This window comes from Anomaloglossus baeobatrachus, chromosome 4 (assembly GCF_048569485.1).
Source record: "Anomaloglossus baeobatrachus isolate aAnoBae1 chromosome 4, aAnoBae1.hap1, whole genome shotgun sequence".
NCBI classification, from domain to species: Eukaryota; Metazoa; Chordata; class Amphibia; order Anura; family Aromobatidae; genus Anomaloglossus; species Anomaloglossus baeobatrachus.
The window spans coordinates 378789873-378812983 of record NC_134356.1 but is presented as its reverse complement, the minus strand read 5'-3'; the positions used below and the strand labels follow the sequence as shown (position 1 = coordinate 378812983).

General features: G+C 42.4%; 1 protein-coding gene across 1 annotated transcript in view; it reads left to right on the top strand.

Moving 5' to 3' along the window:
• Window positions 1-23111, top strand: part of SEMA3C (semaphorin 3C) — a 256081-nt gene that overhangs the window by 138202 nt on the left and 94768 nt on the right. Inside the window, exons 5-8 of the mRNA XM_075345216.1 lie at window positions 5512-5631; window positions 8193-8283; window positions 10759-10878; window positions 22083-22225. Of these exons, the coding sequence (XP_075201331.1) occupies window positions 5512-5631; window positions 8193-8283; window positions 10759-10878; window positions 22083-22225 (474 nt within the window). The remainder of the gene's footprint in view (window positions 1-5511; window positions 5632-8192; window positions 8284-10758; window positions 10879-22082; window positions 22226-23111) is intronic.

Here is a 23111-nt window from a genome sequence, read left to right as displayed (position 1 = left end):
ATTGGCCAGAGACATGACAATTAGTGATGAACTAGCACTACAATGCTCAGGTGCTCGGTACTTGTTAAGAGCAGTTGGATTTTTGGATGAATGCGACTCAAGCATCCAAGTGTAATGGGCATCAAAGGGGCACTTGAGCATTTTTCCGGAAGATTTCCTAGAAAAATGCTCCAGTCGCCTATTGACTTACATTATACTCGGCTGCTCGAGTCATATCCAGCCAAGCATCCAACTGCTCTTAACGAGTACCAAGCATCTGAGCATGATAGTGCTCACTCATTACTAATGACAATATTTATGCCATGTCCCTATTTATAAATAGATAAAATCGTGATAGGAAAGATGACGGGAATATCTCCCACCTAGGGTGTCCAGATGTGAAAATATCTTACAAGTTGTCGATATCATAAAATTCTGAAAGGCTTAGCACATCCCACAAATGAGGAGGTATGTAGGAGTGACATTTCGTTAATAAATAGGGAAGTTTGAATTGATTCCTTGTTCAATGCTAGGAAGGTACATTGCCATGAAGGATTGTTGCCTGTACCATTGGCGTCCTTTCCTCCATAAATCTAAAGTCTTTGAGGGACCTCAAATTCAGTAATTTTTATTTTGTTTATCCCTATTATTCTATGTAATTATATATTGTGTAATATTTGTTCTCCGTGGTAACATCTTTTGTATATTTTTATAAAAACTGCCTACTTTCAGATTAAATATATAAAATGTAATAGTTTTGTTCCTCTGGATCTATTATCTGCATCCCCAAAGCCATACGCTATCTGCAGGTCTGTAAGGTGATTGGTGGTGGCAGGTAATAGTTTCTTTTGTTATTTTGGAGTTAGCAGTAACTGTACATATACCGTATATATTTATATATATATTCCATTCTTTGAAAGGTTGTATATATACTATACACTTACTGTGAGCGTCGCAATAGTGGAAACAACCTCATCCATTAATCATCGGTTAATTGCGTAATTGTCCTGACATTTGGTGGCAGCAGAGTGTTGTCCTTGACAAATTGGTGGCAGCAGTGGAATATCTGCGTGATCTTGTGGGCTGTTTCAGTCTGTCTTCGTGACATCACACAATCAGGATTCTGTAATGCTTAGACTTGGATTTCTTGTTTAAATCCTGACAGAATCTTCCAGCATTCTGCAATAAAGCCTTGCGTATGCAAACATGACTAATCCAAGTAAACATCTAAGTTACATGTCTATTGAACATTCCCTGGAATTCTATTTTTTCTGCAGGAGGGTGAAGTTAATGTAAAGAGTGACTCCAATGTGAGCAATTTCCTGTTTGAGCTCATTTACAATTTACGTCTGATATTTAACAGAATTATCTAGAGGGAATTGTGTTATTTATCATGTGCTAATTTATAAATTATCATTAGAAAAATATATTATGGCATGTAACAAGTAACAACATAGCAGGTACATGGGTACATAGCAGCTGTATGGGTGTGCTCTGCATATTACTAAGAGCCGTGATACATGATGAACAGAGAGATGTCCTTGACTATTGGAAACATAATAAGATACCATAGACTCGGTGTGCGTTAACACCACGTTATTAATGCAATATCATTTATTTATCATACCCTTTTGGTGGTTTAACTTATTTTTATTTCAGTATTTATCATACTTTCCAGTATAGAGAAGATTTTGATATCTGGAACCCATGAGCAGCTCAATATAACACTTCGGTACTTGATGGATTTTGAGCTCACCAAATAGTCCAGATAATATATTACTTACTGATACATAAATACTTCTGCACATCAATGACTAGTATGCAGTATTAAGGTATTTTAGAGCCAACATGTGTGACCCACAACCTGTATCATGCAGTATACGATTTTGTATTCAAAGTACTCATCACTGTCACATAATAATGGAAAGAGCAGCTTCTTGATTTTTTGATGGTGGCAGTTGAATTTTGTATTTACTGCATAAACTAAAACAAAATTGAAATGGCAGTGCGTTGCCTGACAGAGCCTGTTTGGTAAACCGCAGAGGCTGCATAGCTCTATACTAGACAGAAATGAATACATGGGGCCAAAAATTGGTCTCTAATGTGCTTCATGAGCAGGACTTTTTAGGGCTGATATAGTTAAAGTTAATCAGTTGCAGCTAACTAACTGTGACTATACACAGTGCCTTGTGAAATTATTCGGCCCCCTTGAATTTTTCAACCTTTTCCAACATTTCAGGCTTCAAGCATAAAGATAAAAAATGTAAATTTTATGATGAAGAATCAACAACAAGTGGGACACAATTGAGAAGTTCAATGTAATTTATTGCTTATTTTAAACTTTGGGATAAAAGAATAAACTGAAAATTGGGGCGTGCAATATTATTCAGCCCCTTTACTTTCAGTGCAGCAAACTCACTCCAGAAGTTCATTAAGTATCTCTGAATGATCCAATGTTGTCCTAAATGACTGATGATGATGATAAATATAAGCCACCTGTGTGTAATCTAGTCTCCGTATAAATGCACCTGCTCTGTAATAGTCTCATTGTTCTGTTTAAAGCACAGAGAACATCATGAAGATCAAGGAACACAACAGGCAGGTCTGTGATACTGTTCTGGAGAAGTTTAAAGCCGGATTTGGTTATAAAAAAGTTTTCCAAAACTTTAATCATCCCAAGGAGCACTGTGCAAGCGATCATATTGAAATGGAAGGAGTATCATAGCACTGCATATCTACCAAGACCCAGCCGTCCATCCAAACTTTCATCTCAAACAAGGAGAAGACTGATCAGAGATGCAGCCAAGAGACCCATGATCACTGTGGATGAACTGCAGAGATCTACAACTGAGGTGGAAGAGTCTGTCCATAAGACAACAATCAGTCGTACACTGCACAAATCTGGCCTTTATGGAACAGTGGCAAGGAGAAAGCCATTTCTCAAAGATATCCATAAAATGTGTCCTTTAAAGTTTGCCACAAGGCACGTGGAAGACACACCAAACATGTGGAAGAAGGTGCTCTGGTCAGATGAAACCAAAATCAAACTTTTTGGTCACAATGCCAAACGATATGTTTGGTGTAAAAGCAACGCAGCTCATCACCCTGAATACACCATCCCCACTGTCAAACATGGTGGTGGTAGCATCATGGTTTGGGCCTGCTTTTCTTCAGCAGGGACAGGGAAGATGGTTAAAATTGATGGAAAGATGGATGGAGCCAAATACAGGACCATTCTTGAAGAAAACCTGTTGGAGTCTGCAAAAGACCTGAGACTGTGAGGGAGACTTGTCTTTCAACAAGACAGTGATCCAAAACATAAAACAAAATCTACAATAGAATTGTTCACAAATAAACTTATCCAGATGTTAGAATGGCCAAGTCAAAGTCCAGACCTGAATCCAATCGAGAATCTGTGGAAAGAGCTGAAAACTGCTGTTCACAAACGCTGTCCATCCAACCTCACTCAGCTCGAGCTGTTTACAAAGGAAGAATGGGCAAGAATTTCAGTCTCTCGATGTGCAAAACCGATAGACACATACCCCAAGCGACTTGCAGCTGTAATCGCAGAAAAAAATGGTGCTACAAAATATTAACTTAAAGGGGCCGAATAATATTGCACGCACCAATTTTCAGTTTATTATTTTTTATAAAAGTTTAAAATAAGCAATAAATTTTGTTCAACTTCACAATTATGCCCCACTTGTTGTTGATTCATCACCATAAAATTTACATTTTTTTTATCCTTATGTTTGAAGCCTGAAATGTGGGAAAAGGTTGAAAAATTCAGGGGGCCGAATACTTTCGCAAAGCACTGTATGTGGTTGTAACCATGGATACCTAAGCTGCAATGCCCTGCACATGAGATAAGTGACTTGGCTAATGAGGAGAACTATACTACATTTCTAATTGGAGGTATTCTCTATTATTATTATTATTCCTGCTACATATTGGGATAAGAAATCAAAATCAACAATCAATCCCAAAGCATGATTGTAAATAATTACACATATAGGCATATATACTGCCAAGGTGACATGCAGGCAGTGTGGACCTGGACTAATCGCTAATTCAATATAAACAGAAAAAGAGAAAAAAAGATGCGATCAAACGCCTATTACATGAAACAGTGGAAAATCTTTATTAAGAAAGGTGTAGGTGACAGCGTGTTACACAGACAAACATGTAGGGGGCACACATTCCAGCAAAAAAGTAAATAACAATTTGTGGTAAAACAATAACATTATAAAGTACCCCAGTATTTAGCACCCAACCAGTATACACCGTATTATGAGTGAATCTGTACATGGAGGGATAAGAATATCAAGGGACATGTAAAGATCAATTATAACCATACAGTTAGAGGCAGAATGGAAAAGCCTATTGTGCTCCCCTATGTAGAGTCAGGGTTGGAAAGTGCTTGCAGGTTGCAGGAATGGTGTCCACCCCAATGTCCGTTTCGGCTGGGAAGCCTTCATCGGGGGCAGCGTCATGGAGGGAAGGGGGTGTATATAAAGAGGCATCACCCAATCGGATCCCGACATGCGGAACAATGAGACGCATGCATCGCCACAACAATGGGGACGCCAGTCACCTGCTGCGTCATACACCCTGTGATCATATGGGATATGACGCGGTGGGTGAACAGTGTCCCCGTTGCTGAGGCAATGCATGCGTCATTGTTCCGCACGCCAGCATCCGACTGGGTGATGCTCCATTTTATACGCCCTCTTCTCTCCATGTTTCTCCAGAGCTTATTTTAAATGTAAGGGGGTGTTGACAATGTGAGACATGTAGATCAGGAGAGCAGACTGTCAGTCATTACATGTCTTAGGGTATGTGCGCACGTTGCTTTTTACCTGCTTTTTACCTGCTTTTTTGCTGCTTTTTCTTCTGCGCTGTTTAATGCCAAAATGGATGTGTTCTTCTATTCAAGCAAAGTCTATGGGAATTTGGGTTTCTTGTTCACACTATGATGTTCAAAATGCTGCCTTTTTGTGGCAGAACTTTGGTCAAAAACTCAGCTTTGCAGTGCAAAACCCAAATGGCAAAAACAATTGACATGTTGCTTCTTTGAAAAGCTGAGTTTTTGACCAAAGTTCTGCCACAAAAAGGCAGCATTTTGAACATCATAGTGTGAACAAGAAACCCAAATTCCCATAGACTTTGCTTGAATAGAAGAACACATCCATTTTGGCATTAAATAGCGCAGAAGAAAAAGCAGCAAAAAAGCAGGTAAAAAGCAGGTAAAAAGCAACGTGCGCACATACCCTTACACTGATAATTCCCTCCATCATTTAAAATAAGCTCTTGAGACTGATTCTCAGGGAGATCTATATCCGACCCATAGATAACAGCTCATTTACATGTCCATATAGATTGCTTAGGAGGGTTGATCCTACTAATAGATTCCCTTTAACTGTGCATAGTGTAAATTAACAACACATCCAGCTCTTTTGAGGCTGTTTTAAAAATGTACAAAAGTATATATTGATTATAATTGTATAATTGTATTTCTGTCTGTTTTTACAGCATGGCTGTGGTAATTTTGTCCGTGTAATTCAGAGCTTCAATCGGACTCACTTGTACATTTGTGGAAGCGGAGCCTTCAGTCCTATTTGCACATATGTCAACCGAGGGCGCAGGTCTGAGGTATTGCACATTCTTTTCTTACATATTATCATAGCATAGGAATGCCATTCATGTTATTCTATAGTTTGTATGATTTATGCTTGCTTATTTCTGCAATTACACATATACTTTTGAAATGAAAGGGTCAGTTTTTATGCAACATTACAAGTTAAATGACTGACTATATAACAGTGTTATTTTTCCCATTGCTTACATAGTGACATGTTTTTATACAATATTACACGTTATCTAGATTATTGATATTGATGCTAGATTACATAACAATGAGTTATTTTTCCCATTGCTTATATAGTGACAACATATTCCGCAGTACTGTACAGTGGCTGTAATCAGGTCTCTGTCCTCAGTGGTGCTCACAGTCTTAACCTTTCTACCTCTGACACACTCTAAAGACAAATTACCTATGAGTTTGTTTTTAGAACATTGGAGGAAGCTGAAGAACCCAACACAAACTTAGGGAGAACATGCAAAGTGCACATAAATGTTGTTCTTGGCCAGATTTAAACTAGGATTTTCCCTTACAAGCTGCGGTCACCACCAATAAGTCCTTTTAGACAATATTCTAGAATACTATATATATATATATATATATATATATATATATATATATATTTATATATATATATATATATATATATATATATATATATATATATATATATATATATATATATATAAAGAGCCAAGGCCATGCTGTATAATGTTAAAAAGACCTCTATTATACTCACCTAGGGGGCAGTCGGGTACAATGGGCGTCGATGCTCTCGGTCCGGTATCTCCTCCATCTTGTGCAATCGCCATCCTCCTTCCCAGCCCCATGTGGATGACACGATCCACACAGAGGCTGCCATTGCGCTCTTGCGCATGCTCACTATGATCTGTGATACTGAGAGCAGAGCAAAGTGCTGTAATGCGTAGGCGCGAGGAAAGGTCAATGACCACCTGCGCAGGCGCACTACAATACTTATAACCCGAGAAACAAGGAGAACAAAAACAAGAGTATAGGGCAAAATATTCAGTGTTTATTACAGAAAGACTGGCACAGAAAAAGAAGTCGGCAGCACAAATCGAATGACAACAAGTATAAAATTATAAAGCATGGGGTTTACAAGTACAGTACAGATAGGATCTGCGGGTCAAAATGTGGTCAGGGCATAAAGTACTGCAGAAAAAGCCGTACGGTGGCACCTTCCCCCTGATGAAATGATCCAATTTGCTGTGAGATCGTGAAACGTACGATGGGGTCCTTGTTCCAAGGGCACATCCCTGCTGCCAATCCTTTGGCGGTGTCACGACTATTGGTATGCTTATTTGAACAACATGGTTTACGCTGCCCACTGTCTTTTACCCCTCTGACCTCTTGGCCAGAGCGTTATGACTTGTATTTTTGCATGATGTTTATAATTTTCTGTATTTTCTGCTATTTGGGCTATGTGCAATATAGGGCTATTTAACTAGTACTAAGTACGGGGTATTCTACTATTTACAGTACTAACCTTCCTCTTTTCTGAATCTATGATAATTTATTACCCATTTTACCCTCTACGGCATTTTCTGCAGTACTTTATGCCCTGACCACATTTTGACCCGTAGATCCTATCTGTACTGTACTTGTAAACTCCATGCTTTAGAATTTTATACTTGTTGTTATACACATGCCTTTCAATTTGTGCTGCTGACTTCTTTTTCTGTGCCAGTCTTCCTGTAATAAACATTGAATATTTTGCACTATACTCTTGTTCTTGTTCTCCTTGTTTCTCTAATTCTTTAGAGTGTGCCATGTAGGTAAAATGCTCTCCTTTTCCTACTATTTAATTTTGGATATTTTTATTTGTATTATAATACTTATAACCCGTAGCTTATAAGGGAAACACCTGGTGGCAAGTTACCTTTAAACCCAGGATTTGAGTGCTGGCAGGCAGCGATGCTAACCACTGAGCCACCATGCTGCTTGTGCAGTTCCGCCAGCACTTGACTCCTGTGTATGTAGTGGCACCACCATTTCTAGCATAATGCCCAATAAGAAGTGTAGTGCCTCAAATAGAACATTGTGTATGGTATTATATATAAACACATGCTGGATGGAGAGATGAACTTTACTCATCACTTCTACGACAAGGCTGGTCCATTCATGAAATACATACTGCCTGGTTAATTGTGTCTTCCATTAGGAGACATTGGAGGCATTTATCAGTCTGCCCTCTGTATTAGGTTTATGTCTGACACTACAAGAATGCACTTCATGAAAGGTCACAGGAAGCCTTCGTTCTGCACAGTCACGCTAAAAATCAAAGACGCTATTCATAATTTTCAGAACAAAAGCCTATTTAAAAGCATGTGCTGCAGATTTGTGGGCTAGAAAGTATCAAACATTGTAGCAAGTCAGTGACGTTAAATCACTAGGGATTTCCATGTACAGAGTGAGGCGATGATTGCTATAGAGTTATCCCTGTTGTAAATCAAGGTAAAAGTTGAGTGGCGCGTTTTGGACCATATCAGTGTTAATTGTCACCTCCCTGATCTGTCTACATTACAATGAAACATGTTCTCATATTTTCTAGGATCAAATACTTTTAATCGACACCAAGAATGAATCTGGAAAAGGGCGCTGTTCTTTTAACCCCAGGGTGAACACTGTTTCTGTTATGATTAGTAAGTATTTATGCGAATTACACATTATGCAGCAGCCATGTTTTAGTGTATCTATACCATGTGGGAGTGAAAGTAGTGTGCAGTAAAGACAAAACGTTTTTATTTTTCATATTTCAATGCCCCCGTAAATACAAGCAGATTGGGGTTATCTGGCTCCTGAGACCTCCACTGATCGCTCAACGGTCCCCACGCCAAGAAGCGCACAGCAGACGGGAGCGCTACGGAGTTTAAATTTTTTATTTAATACATACTCCAGTCAGGACATGTCTGGTTTTGATCCCTTTTGCTCAAACTTTCCAATGCAAGTCAATGGTTCTGTGTAAGAAATATCACATTGTCGCCATCCGTGTGTCCTCAAAGTGTTATTTGTTTATTATAGTTTAATGGGTAGGAGAAGCTTTACATTTTTACTTATATTTTTGTATTTTAGAAAAACAGATGGTAAAAACTGACATGCAAATCATATATGGATGGTTGAGACATCACCACAGGTCCTACACCACCACTTCCCTGCTGAGCTCCACCCATTGTGGTTACATGGTCATGATCTCACCACAGGTCCTGCAATACCTCTTCTCTGCTGCTGAGCTTCGGCGATCGGTAGAGGAGATGTGGTGGTGCAGGACCTCTGGTGTTGTCATGACCATATGAATGTAATGGGTGGAGATAAGCAAAGGAGAAATGGTGGTGCAGGACCTGTGGTGATGTCACGACCATGTGACCAAAATAAGGAGCTCAGCAGAGAAGAGGTGGTGCAAGACTTTTAGTGATGTCACGACCATGTCACCATAATGGGCAGAACTCAGCAGAGAAGTGGTGGTGCAGGACCTGTGGTGATGTTACAACCATGTCACCATAATGGGCAGAACGCAGCAGAGAAGTGGTGGTGCAGGAGCTGTGGTGATGTTACAACCATGCATGTCACGGGTGGAGCTCAGCAAATGGGAAGTGGTGGTGGGGCATCACTAAGTTCAAAATAGAATAGTACCTGAAATTAAATGACAGTGACTGAACCCAGTAAAAGCTCCACCCCTATAACTGAAACCTAAGGTATGTACTGCAATCAGCTAAGCATATAAAATCTTTTTTTAAGATAAATACATGGAATTTGTTGTTTTTAAAACCATGTTAGTGATGCACATTGCATGATTGAAAACACATTGGGGGGCAGTTTAATATAAAAAAACACCATGACAGGTTCCCTTTAAACAACTTCTGATCAGGAAAAGTTTACGCATTGGCGGTCGTATTGTTCCTCCAATTGGTCCATGCAAATGGATCTTTAAAGGTGTAGAAGTTAAAAACAATACTCTAGATACTGTAGACGAATGCTTTCCAACCTCGGCTCTCCAGTCACAACTCTTGTACCTTTATAACCATTAACTGTCAGACTATGCCGAGCTTATATTCTTATAACAGGCAGATGACTATAGGTGGCCGTAGCCATTGCCAGAGATCTCGTCGTGTTTTCTGGTTGGAGTTACTTCTTTACAAGTATTCTGGAAACTGATTTTACTTGCCCATACCTTACATATAACATATATACCATTATAGCACTGTGACTGCACGTGCTCCAAATTACACTGTTCCCTCTGATAAAACTAATAGGAGCATAGTGAAATTACAGTTTCTATAAACTTGCCATAGAAAATGGGAACTTGTTTCGGCAATGATCAGAGCTCCAGATTTAATATCGTAGATTAAAACATGTACAGATTATACAGAAAATGTCACCCGTTGTCATTCTATAAGAGGTGTAAATAGAATTTCTGGTCATGTCCCTGGTGAAAATGAAATGTCTGTTTGCAGACATGTAATATTCTACTAATGCTTATAGACTGATTAATGTTATATTATTCCTGGACTCACAAATGGGAGCAAAAGTTCAGCCCTCTGATGGCATATAAGCACGCAGCCCCTTCATTTAACAATGCATGTTATAAAATGGAAAAAGCAGTGACACTGTTGTGAAATAAAACCGCTTTGTATGTCCGTTGCCATATATATATATATATATATATATATATATATATATATATATACATATACTGTATATATATATATGTGAAAGCTTGATTTCTAGTGATAAAGGTAATCCGCAGCTATGGCACAGAACAGGTGGACTGTTCTCTAATGTGAAATGCGGCTAATGAGTGGGTTGCGTGCCCCAAGTTAATATCAACGTATAAATGTAGCCATTTACATGACTAGAAATTATTATGTCATAAAACAAATTACCAATATTAAATAGCAATTGAGACTGTAAAAACCTGCAGCAAAGCTTCCAAACTCTGCTTTGTTTTTTCTTTCACTGTGAATTGAGTTTGTTAAAGGGAAATGTGTCTGTTGCTAATCATCTAGAGTAACCGTGTAGCTGTCGGATAATTTATGGCATGTAGTGTGCTGTTATGTATTGTAACATTTTCCACCATATTTATAAATGATATTTCATTCTGACAATTTTCTGTTCTATAGATGAAGAGCTCTTTTCTGGGATGTATATTGATTTCATGGGCACTGATTCGGCCATTTTTCGCAGTCTTACAAAACGGAATCCGGTGAGAACAGATCAACACAACTCCAAATGGTTAAGTGGTAAGGGGTTTTTTTTTGGCATCTTAAGCACATTACACATACTATGAAAACAATCATGTTGAATATTTGTACGCAGCCTTAACTTATGCTTTACTAGTATCATTTCCCACAGGTTAAAGGGAACCTGTCAGGTGTAATATGCACCCAGAACCACGAGCAGTTCTGGGTGCATATTGCTAATCCCTGCCTAACCATCCCTGTATCTAGTAGCATACATAAAGAGATCTTTAGAAAAAGTATTTCTAAAGATCCTCTATGATATGTTAGTTCCGGTGTTCATTCCCCCCTCTTAGTATGGTAGCATGCCGACAGGGGTGCACTAACATGCTATTCAAAGTAGCATCACCAGCGATGACATGCGTACGTGACCGCTGATCTGAATGCCTAACACTTCTGATCATGCACAGTATAAAGTCGGGTGTACGCGTCCCAGCTTCAAAGAGGTCTACCTCGCATGACCGGAAGTTCTGGGACTTCTGATCAGTGGTGACAGCAGACACAAATATGTGCGCCACAGCTCGTTATACTCCCTTTATCTATGCTAGTGTATACAGGGATGGTTAGGCAGGGATTAGCAATATACACCCAGAACTGCTCGTGGGTCTGGGTGCATATTACACCTGACAGGTTCCCTTTAAACTTTCCAACCCAAAAAGAGTATGTGCACACAATGTCTTTTCTAGGATTCCACCTGCAAAAGAAAAGCTGTAAAAAAAAAATTGAACATATGCACTGTAATGTCAAAATGGTTTGCAGTGTGTATGTTTTATTGTTTGTCACTTCTTTCAATCTCTTCAGGCTTCAAAATCCATGAAGCGGCTAAAAGAAGCTACTGGTCCATTCTTCTGACTCCGTTATTTTATATGTTTGGAATGTAAAAAAAAGACATCAGAAAAGACAACCCAAAAAACACTGCATTTTCTTGAAGTGTTTCTGCTCTAATTATGGTGAGGGTATGCTAGCATCTAATAGACATTATGAGCACATACCCTATAAGACCTTGTTAGTTTACAAACTTGGGCAAAAAATATTTACTAGTGCAGCTAACTTAGTCTGCTACTCACTAATATTCTCACTAAAATTGTAAGATTTATTAGAAATCACAGAAATATAATTAAAGCCTACTGAAACCGCTACTTCATTTATTGGTAAGATATCAGCTTGTATAACATTAGTCAGGCAGTTCTACCCATTGTATGTCTAGCTGGCTGTGTTGTTGGCCTTCGCCTGCATTAGGCACGAAACCGATTATTAATAATAATAATCTATATTTCTATAGCACCAACATATTCCGCAGCACTTTACAATTCAGAGTTTCAAATAGAAACAAACATAAGTAACAGATATAGAGAATACATTAATTAAAGCAAAAATAAAGGCAGCCCTGCTCGCTCGTAAGGGCTTACAATCTACAATGGAGTGAGGTGGGAGTTACACTTATTTACAATGATGGTCCAGCCATGATTACTAGAGAAGAGACCCCAGTTCATGTGTTAAACCATTAGTCAAAGGTCACCAACCTCTGACATGTGGCTTCATCAGAGGTAATGGTGCTAGGGTCAGTTATTTTTTTTTACTTAATAGCAAGTGAGTAAATTATTGCAGGATATTTTACACCGGCTGCTCGCTAGGGTCCCACAGTGCATGTTAGTTCTTGTTCACTCAAAGATATATACAGTTAGGTCCAGAAATATTTGGACAGTGACACAAGTTTTGTTATTTTAGCTGTTTACAAAAACATGTTCAGAAATACAATTATATATATAATATGGGCTGAAAGTGCACACTCCCAGCTGCAATATGAGAGTTTTCACATCCAAATCGGAGAAAGGGTTTAGGAATCATAGCTCTGTAATGCATAGCCTCCTCTTTTTAAAGGGACCAAAAGTAATTGGACAAGGGACTCTAAGGGCTGCAATTAACTCTGAAGGCGTCTCCCTCGTTAACCTGTAATCAATGAAGTAGTTAAAAGGTCTGGGGTTGATTACAGGTGTGTGGTTTTGCATTTGGAAGCTGTTGCTGTGACCAGACAACATGCGGTCTAAGGAACTCTCAATTGAGGTGAAGCAGAACATCCTGAGGCTGACAAAAAAGAAAAAATCCATCAGAGAGATAGCAGACATGCTTGGAGTAGCAAAATCAACAGTCGGGTACATTCTGAGAAAAAAGGAATTGACTGGTGAGCTTGGGAACTCAAAAAGGCCTGGGCGTCCACGGATGACAACAGTGGTGGATGATCGCCGCATACTTTCTTTGGTGAAGAAGAACCCGTTCACAACATCAAGTGAAGTCCAGAACACTCTCAGTGAAGTAGGTGTATCTGTCTCTAAGTCAACAGTAAAGAGAAGACTCCATGAAAGTAAATACAAAGGGTTCACATCTAGATGCAAACCATTCATCAATTCCAAAAATAGACAGGCCAGAGTTAAATTTGCTGAAAAACACCTCATGAAGCCAGCTCAGTTCTGGAAAAGTATTCTATGGACAGATGAGACAAAGATCAACCTGTACCAGAATGATGGGAAGAAAAAAGTTTGGAGAAGAAAGGGAACGGCACATGATCCAAGGCACACCACATCCTCTGTAAAACATGGTGGAGGCAACGTGATGGCATGGGCATGCATGGCTTTCAATGGCACTGGGTCACTTGTGTTTATTGATGACATAGCAGACAAGAGTAGCCGGATGAATTCTGAAGTGTACCGGGATATACTTTCAGCCCAGATTCAGCCAAATGCCGCAAAGTTGATCGGACGGCGCTTCATAGTACAGATGGACAATGACCCCAAGCATACAGCCAAAGCTACCCAGGAGTTCATGAGTGCAAAAAAGTGGAACATTCTGCAATGGCCAAGTCAATCACCAGATCTTAACCCAATTAAGCATGCATTTCACTTGCTCAAATCCAGACTTAAGACGGAAAGACCCACAAACAAGCAAGACCTGAAGGCTGCGGCTGTAAAGGCCTGGCAAAGCATTAAGAAGGAGGAAACCCAGCGTTTGGTGATGTCCATGGGTTCCAGACTTAAGGCAGTGATTGCCTCCAAAGGATTCGCAACAAAATATTGAAAATAAAAATATTTTGTTTGGGTTTGGTTTATTTGTCCAATTACTTGTGACCTCCTAAAATGTGGAGTGTTTGTAAAGAAATGTGTACAATTCCTACAATTTCTATCAGATATTTTTGTTCAAACCTTCAAATTAAACGTTACAATCTGCACTTGAATTCTGTTGTAGAGGTTTCATTTCAAATCCAATGTGGTGGCATGCAGAGCCCAACTCGCGAAAATTGTGTCACTGTCCAAATATTTCTGGACCTAACTGTATTTGTACTTAAAATGGTGGCTCCTGCGTCTAAAACACCATTTTCTGTGTTGCAGACCCATTTTCATATGATCTTGGAACTGTTCTTGCTCCAGGATATGAGTGCAAAGTTGTACTCAATGTTTAATTCTTTGAATTAATTGATGAGGAACAAGGCGAAGTACCCCTCATTAGTGAATGTGGTTCCTGATGGCATTGAGACCCAGATCACAGCCATCTGATCTGCTTACAAATGGTTGTTTAGCTCACATCTCAAATAAAGGGAGAAAAAAGTGTATATCTTGGGAGTGTCAATAGGTGAACAGCATAGTGCAGAACTGAAGACAAGACCAAGATGGCTTTACTGAGCAGAAGGTCAATGAGAGCTCCACAGGGCTGGTCAAGAACCATGCTCCTTATTTACACCAAAATGATGGATTTAGGCCTCTGCCACATTCACGTGAAATTCACGCACGTGCCGAGAGACACGTATTTCCCCTGCGTGTTGCGTGCAGGTAAGTACGTGTCTCTGGTACGTGCGGGCCACGTGTGTTCTACGTGTGCTATCCGCGATAGCACACGTAGAACCGGTAATTATCATACTCACCTGGTCCTTCCTGATGTCCGCGCTGCTGTCCGTGGTGCTGATCCTCGGGCTCCAGCCCTCCCGTCTCCCCGCTGCTGCTGCTGCCAGGCAGTGAAGTGAATATTCTATGAGATTAATGAGCGGCGGTCGGCAGCAAGAGGCAGCAGCGGCAGAGACAGGAAGGCAGGAGAAGGTGAGTTAATGTTTTTTTTTTTTCACTGACACGTGTGTTTTCTCCAGCGCGTGTCACACGGGACCGCATCCACACTACACCCGTGTAGTACGGGTGCGGGCCGTGTGACACCCGTGCTGCCGGAGAAAAAACGGACATGTCAGCGCTTTGAAAAACGCACACACGTACAAACGCACACGGACACACGTTCCGTGTGGTTTTACGTGTGTGTGCCTGCTACCATAGGGTAGCATTGCTGTACGTGTCTCCGTGCCGCCGGTACGTGTAAAAAATGACAAACACGTGCCGGCGGCACGGATGTGTGTCGCAGGCCTTAAAAGTTGCAAGTTTACAAAAAGCTGTTATTTGGCTCCTTAATCCTCTTTAATATGTTGTTTAACCATTTCCTTTCCTGAGCGCACAACCTTAAGACAGTCAATGTAGAATAAGTACTAATGACTAAAACAGCCACTAGGTGAACATAAATATAATAAAAAGGTGTATTGTGAGAAATTGACCTGTTGTTTAAATCAAGTTTTGTGTTAGGCCGCTTTCACACTTGCGTTCAGCACAATCCGCCGCTATGGAGAATAACGCAGTCCGTTAACGCACTGCGCTATTCTCCATAGACTTGTAGTGTCTGCATTTCATCCACTGGACGACGCTGCGTCGTTATTTTGACGCAGCGTCGGGCGGAGGGAACGCTACATGTAGCGTTTTTTTGGGTCGTTAAAATAACGTACCTTAACGGATTCCATTGTAATCCGCCAAGGTGTCTAATGATTGTCTATGGTGGCGGATTCCGCCGCTATGTGCTAAGCGGATGAATCCGCTGACTGATTCCGTCAACGATCTAAATCGTTTAAAATCACTCCTGGTCTCTCTCTCCCCTCTCTTCCCCTCTCTCATACTCACCGATCACGGGCACAACGCTGCACAGCTGTCACAAATCTCCGGCGGCTTTTCCTCTTTTGAAAATGCCGGCCGCTCATTATTCCATCTAGTATTCACTGCTTCCCCCGCCCACCGGCGCCTATTATTGGTTGCAGTCGGACCCGCCCCCACGCTGAGTGACAGCTGTCTCACTGCAACCAATCACAGCCGCCGGTGGGCGGGTCTATATCGTGTAGTGCAATAAATAAATAATTTAAAAAAACGGCGTGCGGTCCCCCCTAATTTTGACACCAGCCAAGGTAAATCCACACAGCTGAAGGCTGGAATTCTCAGGATGGGGAGCCCCATGTTATGGGGAGCCACCAGCCTAAAAATATCAGACAGCAGCCATCCGGAATTGCCGCATCCAATAGATGCGACAGTCCCGGGACTCTACCCGGCTCATCCCGAATTGCCCTGGTGCGGTGGCAATCGAGGTAATAAGGAGTTACTGGCAGCAGCCCATAGCTGCCACTAAGTCCTAGGTTAATCATGGCAGGCGTCTATGAGACACCCACAATGATTAACCTGTAAGGGAAAATAAATAAACACATACACCCGAAAAAATACTTTATTTGGAATAAAAGATAAAAAAAAGCCTCTTTCAGCACTTTTTTAATCCCCAAATACCCCTCCAGGTCCGGCGTAATCCACACAAGGTCCCACGACGCATCCAGCTCTGCTACATGAAGCTGACAGGAGTGGCCGTAGAACACCGCCGCTCTCTGTCAGTTCCAGGCAGCAACTGAAGTGAGTCGCGCAGTCAGCGGAGACGTCACTGAGGTAGTGTGTGCGGTGATGATGAGTGCGGTAGTGCGGTGTGTATATGGTGATGAGTGTGGTAGTGCCTGCGTGTGTGCGGTGATGATGGGGGCGGTAGTGCCAGGGTGTGTGCGGTGATGATGGATGCGGTAGTGCCTGCGTGTGTGAGGGGATGATGGGAGCGGTAGTGCCGGGGTGAGTGCAGTGATGATGAGTGCGATAGTGCCGGGGTGAGTGCAGCAATGATGATGGGGGAAGGAGTCTCGGTGAGTGCAGTGATGATGGGAGCGGTAGTGCCAGCGGTGTGTGCAGTGATGATGGGAGCGGTAGTGCCTGCGTGTGTGCGGTGATGATGGGGCGGTAGTGCCGGGGTGTGTGCGGTGATGATGGGTGCGGTAGTGCCTGCGTGTGTGCAGGGATGATGGGAGCGGTAGTGCCGGGGTGAGTACAGTGATGATGAGTGCGATAGTGCGGGGTGAGTGCAGTGATGATGATGGGGGCGGTAGTGCCGGTGAGTGCGGTGATGATAAGTGCGGTAGTGCCGGGGTGAGTGCAGTGATGATGGGGGCGGTAGTGCCGCAGTGTGTGCAGTGATGATGGTGGCGTTAGTGCTGCGGTGTGAGGTGATGATGAGTGCGGTAGTGCCGGGGTGAGTGCAGTGATGATGGGGGCGGTAGTGTCGTGGTGTGTGCAGTGATGATGGTGGCGTTAGTGCCACGGTGTGAGGTGATGATGAGTGCGGTAGTGCCGGGGTGAGTGCAGTGATGATGGGGGCGGTAGTGTCGTGGTGTGTGCAGTGATGATGGTGGCGTTAGTGCTGCGGTGTGAGGTGATGATGAGTGCGGTAGTGCCGGGGTGAGTGTGGTGATGATGGGGGCGGTAGTGCCAGCAGTGTGTGCGGTGATGATGGGAGCGGTAGTGCCGCGGTGTGTGCAGTGTTGATGGGCTCTCTCTCTCTCTCTCGGCTTTAAACGCAACGCATTATTTCACAGGAATCCGTTGCCTTTATATCACACTATTTACAACGTATCCGTCACATGCGTCACACAACGCATTGTGATGGATGCCATTCAACGCAAGTGTGAAAGCGCCCCTAAATGTATTTTTCTGAGTCAGTTTCTTTTCATATGAAGATCTTCATTAAAAAAAACCCCCTACATTATTAATCTTGCAGCTCTCACACTGGTCACTGAGGCTTTTTTAGATTTAGGCTTACTTATTAAAGGCTTGTGCAGACAACCTTGGTGTCAGTCCATTAAACATCAGATCGCATTCAGACCAGTGTTATTCAATGAGGCACTGCACATGGCCGATTTTCTTCCACAGATTGAGTGGTCCAGGGAAAAAAATTGAAGCATGCATGATTTGCCTCCATGAATCAGATGACATTCTTCTACTCAAATCTATTGGTTAGTGAAAAGACTCGGACTGCACTCGGATGACATCTGAATGCGGTACGATTATCATGGACTGGCAGAATGGAGATGGAGAATTTTTAATTACATTTTTTTTCACATCCAAGAAAAACATATACCACTCAGCTCAAACTCTGATCAAGCTTGGAACAGAGTCTGATTAGCATCATCAGACTGTTTTTCTCAGGTGGAGTAAATATAGTCATTTGACCTTATCCTAAGGGGTACTTCTCACATAGTGAGATCGCTAGCGAGACCGCTGCTGAGTCACAGGTTTTGTGACGTACCAGTGACCTCATCAGCGATCTCACTGTGTGTGACACTAAGCAGCGACCTGGCCCCTGCTGTGAAATCGCTGATCGTTACACACAGTGCTGGTTCATTTTTTGCTCGTTGCTCTCCCACTATGAAGCACACATCGCTGTGTTTGACAGCGAGAGAGCAACGATCTGAATGTGCAGGGAGCCGGCTTCTGCGGACGCTGGTAACCAAGGTACACATCTGGTAACTAGGCGAAGCGCTTTCCTTTGTTACCCGATATTTACCTTGGTTACCAGCGTCCGCAGCTTCTAGAAGCCGGCTCCCTGCTCCCTGCACACGTAGCAAAGGTACACATCGGGTAACTAAGCGAAGCGCTTTGCTTGGTTACCCGATATTTACCTTGGTTACTAGTGTACGCCGCTCTCAGGCTGCCAGTGCTGGCACCCTGCACACGTAGCCAGAGTACACATCAGGTAACTAAGCGAAGCGCTTTGCTTAGTAACCCGATGTGTACCCTGGCTACGAGTGCAGGGAGCCAGCGCTAAGCGGTGTGCGCTGGTAACCAGGGTAAATATCGGGTAACCAAGCAAAGCATTTTGCTTAGTTACTCGATATTTACCTTGGTTACCAAGCGCAGCATCGTTTCCACGAGTCGCTGCTGGCTGGTGGCTGGTCACTGGTCGCTGGTGAGATCTGCCTGATTGACAGCTCACCAGCGACCATGTAGCGACGCACCAGCGATCCTGACCAGGTCATATCGTGGTCGGAATCACTGGTAAGTCGTTTAGTGAGACGGTACCCTAAGAACAGTTTTCAGTAGTCACCTTATCATCAGAGGTAGGATTACAATGACAGATAACACCTCCATACACAGCTGATAGTGTAGGATCCACTATTCACAATAGGTGATGGTACAGCTCACCCTGCTGATTCTCCTTTCACTATGGATACATCAATACAAAATATCGCACTAAGGCTATGTGCGCACTAGAAAGTGCCTTTTTCTTAAGAAAAAAACGGACCCTCTGAAAGAATCCCACACCTGCGGTAAAAACCGCGGTAAAACCGCACCCGCGTTTTTGCCGCAATTTGCCCTGGTTTTGCCGCGGTTTGCTGTGGATTTACCGCGGATTTTCTGCAAGTTAGTCCCCACGGTTTTTACCATTATCTATGGCAAAAAACGCAGGTACCTGCGGAAAAGAAGTGACATGCTCATTAATTCCGCAGCAGAAAATCTGCTGGTAAATCCGTGGGTATAAAAAAATGCAGTGTGCGCACAGCATTTTTTAAAACCCATAGGATTTGCTGGGGAATGACTGCAGCAATGTTAGACACATTTTCTGCAGCAAATCCACGGCAAATCCACAGTAAATCCGCAGCGTGCGCACAGGGCCTTAGTCTGTTGATTGCTACTAATATGCGTGTGAAATTCCTGAAACAGAAAGTTATATTCTACAAAAGCCCCATGATTAGTGTAAAAATTACAAGACTTTTTAATTTTTATTTTTAATAGATTGCAATATGTAAAAAAAAAACATTGCCAATTTTGATTAAAAATTACATTGAATACAAAAACCTGATTTAAAGAAAAGATAAATTTCTGATGACAGAATACTTTTAACCCCTTCATGAAATCCACCGTGCCTGTACGGCGCAAGTCGGAAGCGGGTATATGGAGCGGGCTCACTAGGTGAGCTCGCCCCATACTCAGCAAGTAATGGCTGGGTGTTACAGCCAGGCCGCTTTACACGCTGCGACATCGATAGCGATTGCTAGCGATGTCGCGAGTGATAGCACCCGCCCCCGTCTTTGGCACGATATGTGGTGATCGCTGCCGTAGCGAACAGTATCGCTATGGCAGCGTCACACGGACTTACCTTCCCTGCAACGTCACTCTGGCCGGCGAACCGCCTCCATTCTAAGGGGGCGGTTCGTTCAGAGTCACAGCGACGTCACACGGCAGCCGTCCAATAGAAGCGGAGGGGCGGAGATGAGTGGGACGTAACATCCCGCCCACCTCCTTCCTTCCTCATTGCCGGTGGACGCAGGTAAGGAGATGTTTGTCGTTCCTGCGGTGTCACAAATAGTGATGTGTGCTGAGGCAGGAACAACGAACAACATCGTACCTGCAGCAGCAACGATATTAAGGAAAGGAGCGACGTGTCAACGATCAACATTTTTGGACGTTTTTACGATCGTTGATCCTCGCTCCTTGATGTCACATGCTGCGATGTCGCTAACTGCGCCGGATGTGCGTCACTAAGACGTGACCCCGACGATATATCGTTAGCGAGATCGCAGCGTGTAAAGTACCCTAAACATCACAGAAGCTGCACCCACAATTGTTAACCTGATAAATCCCGCTGTCAAACTCGGGCCATCATAGAGGCTTGCTGTTTGAAGCGCCCATTTGCACGCTCTTGACGTGATTTCGGGTCAGCAATGGGTTACTATGACAGCAGGAGGTCTCCTGAAGACCTTTGTGTTTGTTTTAGCAGCACCCTTTTCCCAGGGCTTCAAAGGAGACTGTGATTTTCACTATATGCAGCAATTCTAGGGCATTGCTACGTATAGCAGAAGCGATCAAAAGATCACAGTCCCCCAAGGGAACTATTATAACAGTAAAAAGTGGAAAAAAATTATGAAAAAATTCAACAAAAATAAAAGTTCAAATCACCCCTCCTTTACCCCATTAAAAATAGAGATAATAAAAATAGACATGTGGTGTCGCCGCTTTAAGAAAAGTCTGATCTATCAAAATACAAAAATAATTAACACAATTGGTAAACACTTTAAACAAAAAATGCTGTAACAACTTCATATCTATTCCACTGTGGCATCAATAAAAACATTGTCTTGTCCCATAAAAAAACCCCATCACAAAGCGAAAAATGAAATGAAAATGTTACGGGTATTGGAAAATGGTGATGCAACCCCCGAGTTTTTGGGGGCTAGTGTATAACTTTTTCAGCACAAAAAAAACTGGACATGTTTGGTGCAAGCTTTCTATGTCTATGTCTATGTGGGCCGAAATATAAAAAAGTTATGGCTCTGGGAAGAAGGGGAGGAAAAAAAACTAAAATTGTCTGCGTCACGAAGGGGTTAAAGTGCATTCAGTTTTTGTGTAGTCATTTACGTAGTGCATAAAGCCTAAGGTGCTGGTGGCTGGGCCTCTGGGACTTGCAGTGGCTGGGCCTCTGGGACTTACAGTGGCTGGGCCTCTGGGACTTGCGGTGTCTGGGCCTCTGGGACTTGCAGTGTCTGGGCCTCTGGGACTTGCAGTGTCTGGGCCTCTGGGACTTGCAGTGTCTGGGCCTCTGGGACTTGCAGTGTTTGGGCCTCTGGGACTTGCAGTGGCTGGGCCTCTGGGACTTGCAGTGGCTGGGCCTCTGGGACTTGCAGTGGCTGGGCCTCTGGGACTTGCAGTGGCTGAGCCTACGGGACTTGCAGTGGCTGGGCCTACAGGACTAGCAGTGGCTGGGCCTACGGGACTTGCAGTGGCTGGGCCTATGGGACTTGCAGTGGCTGGGCCTACAGGACTTGCAGTGGCTGGGCCTATGGGACTTCCAGTGCCTGGGCCTATGGGACTTGCATACATTCATTGTTGTCTGCGCAATCACTGGCTGCACTTGCCTTATCCCTGAGACTGATAAAACATCCACTTATTTGTGCACATGAGGTCTCAATAAATGTTATCAGTCTGACATGGCAATAATATGTAGTCCACATAGAGATGCAGGTGTGTCTAAAGAGGTCTTATTTTGTGTTCCAGAACCAATCTTTGTGGATGCTCAGCTTCTGCCAGATGGAACCGACCCAAATGATGCAAAGGTTTATTTCTTTCTGAAAGAAAGGTTGACGGACAACAGCGGCAGCACCAAGCAGATCCACTCCATGATCGCCAGGGTTTGCCCGGTAAGACACGTCTTCATTTATAGCCGTCATAGCCGCTGTAATACAATCTAATCATTCCATTAGTTCCAAGCCATTTCCTGTCCATGATGAGGCCTAGAATGAAGGCCTGGACTACTGTAGGACGTCATGCGGCTCATAACTCTTCTTCAATGTCTAGTTATTTCCATCTGGACTTTGTCCAAACTAATTACATTTAATCACTGGCTATTAATGGAACAGTGAAAAGAAATGCTTTCAGATCCCGATGTTTCTCCATTAGAACACTGTTATGTCTTCTGAGACCGGCTGATTGTGCACAGTGCAGGTTTCAACAAAAAATTGATGAGTTCAAGGATTGCTAATAATAACTTCTTAAGTTGGCAACATAAAAAAATAAATAAATGCCACTGCCTATGCAAGTCTTCACGGTGCGCGATTTTTAATACATTCCCCCAAATGGTTGTATTTTTACTTAACTTTTTTTAAACCTTCCCATTACAGTAACATTTTTTGATTAACTTTGTTTTCTACCCTACTTCTGAGAGCCATATCTTATAGCCGTCTTATAATTTGTTTTTTTGCCAGCAAAGTTGTAGTTTTGAATGATACTATTAATTTTACCAGGTGTGGTGACATGGTGTAAAAATACAATTCTGCCACTGATTTTGGGAGGATTTCGTTTATCGTAAAAATGACCTAGAAACCACGATTCTTCATGTCAGTATGATTATGTTGATGCCAAACGTGAGGTTTTTTTTTTATTTTTTAGTGTAAAAATTATTTTTTTGTAAAAAAAATAAAAAAAATAATTGAATCATGTTGTCATTTTCTGAGACATCTAACTTTTTTTTTCCTTTACATCGATGGCTTCTATTAGAAGTAGCAGTAAAGTATGCACATTTCAAGC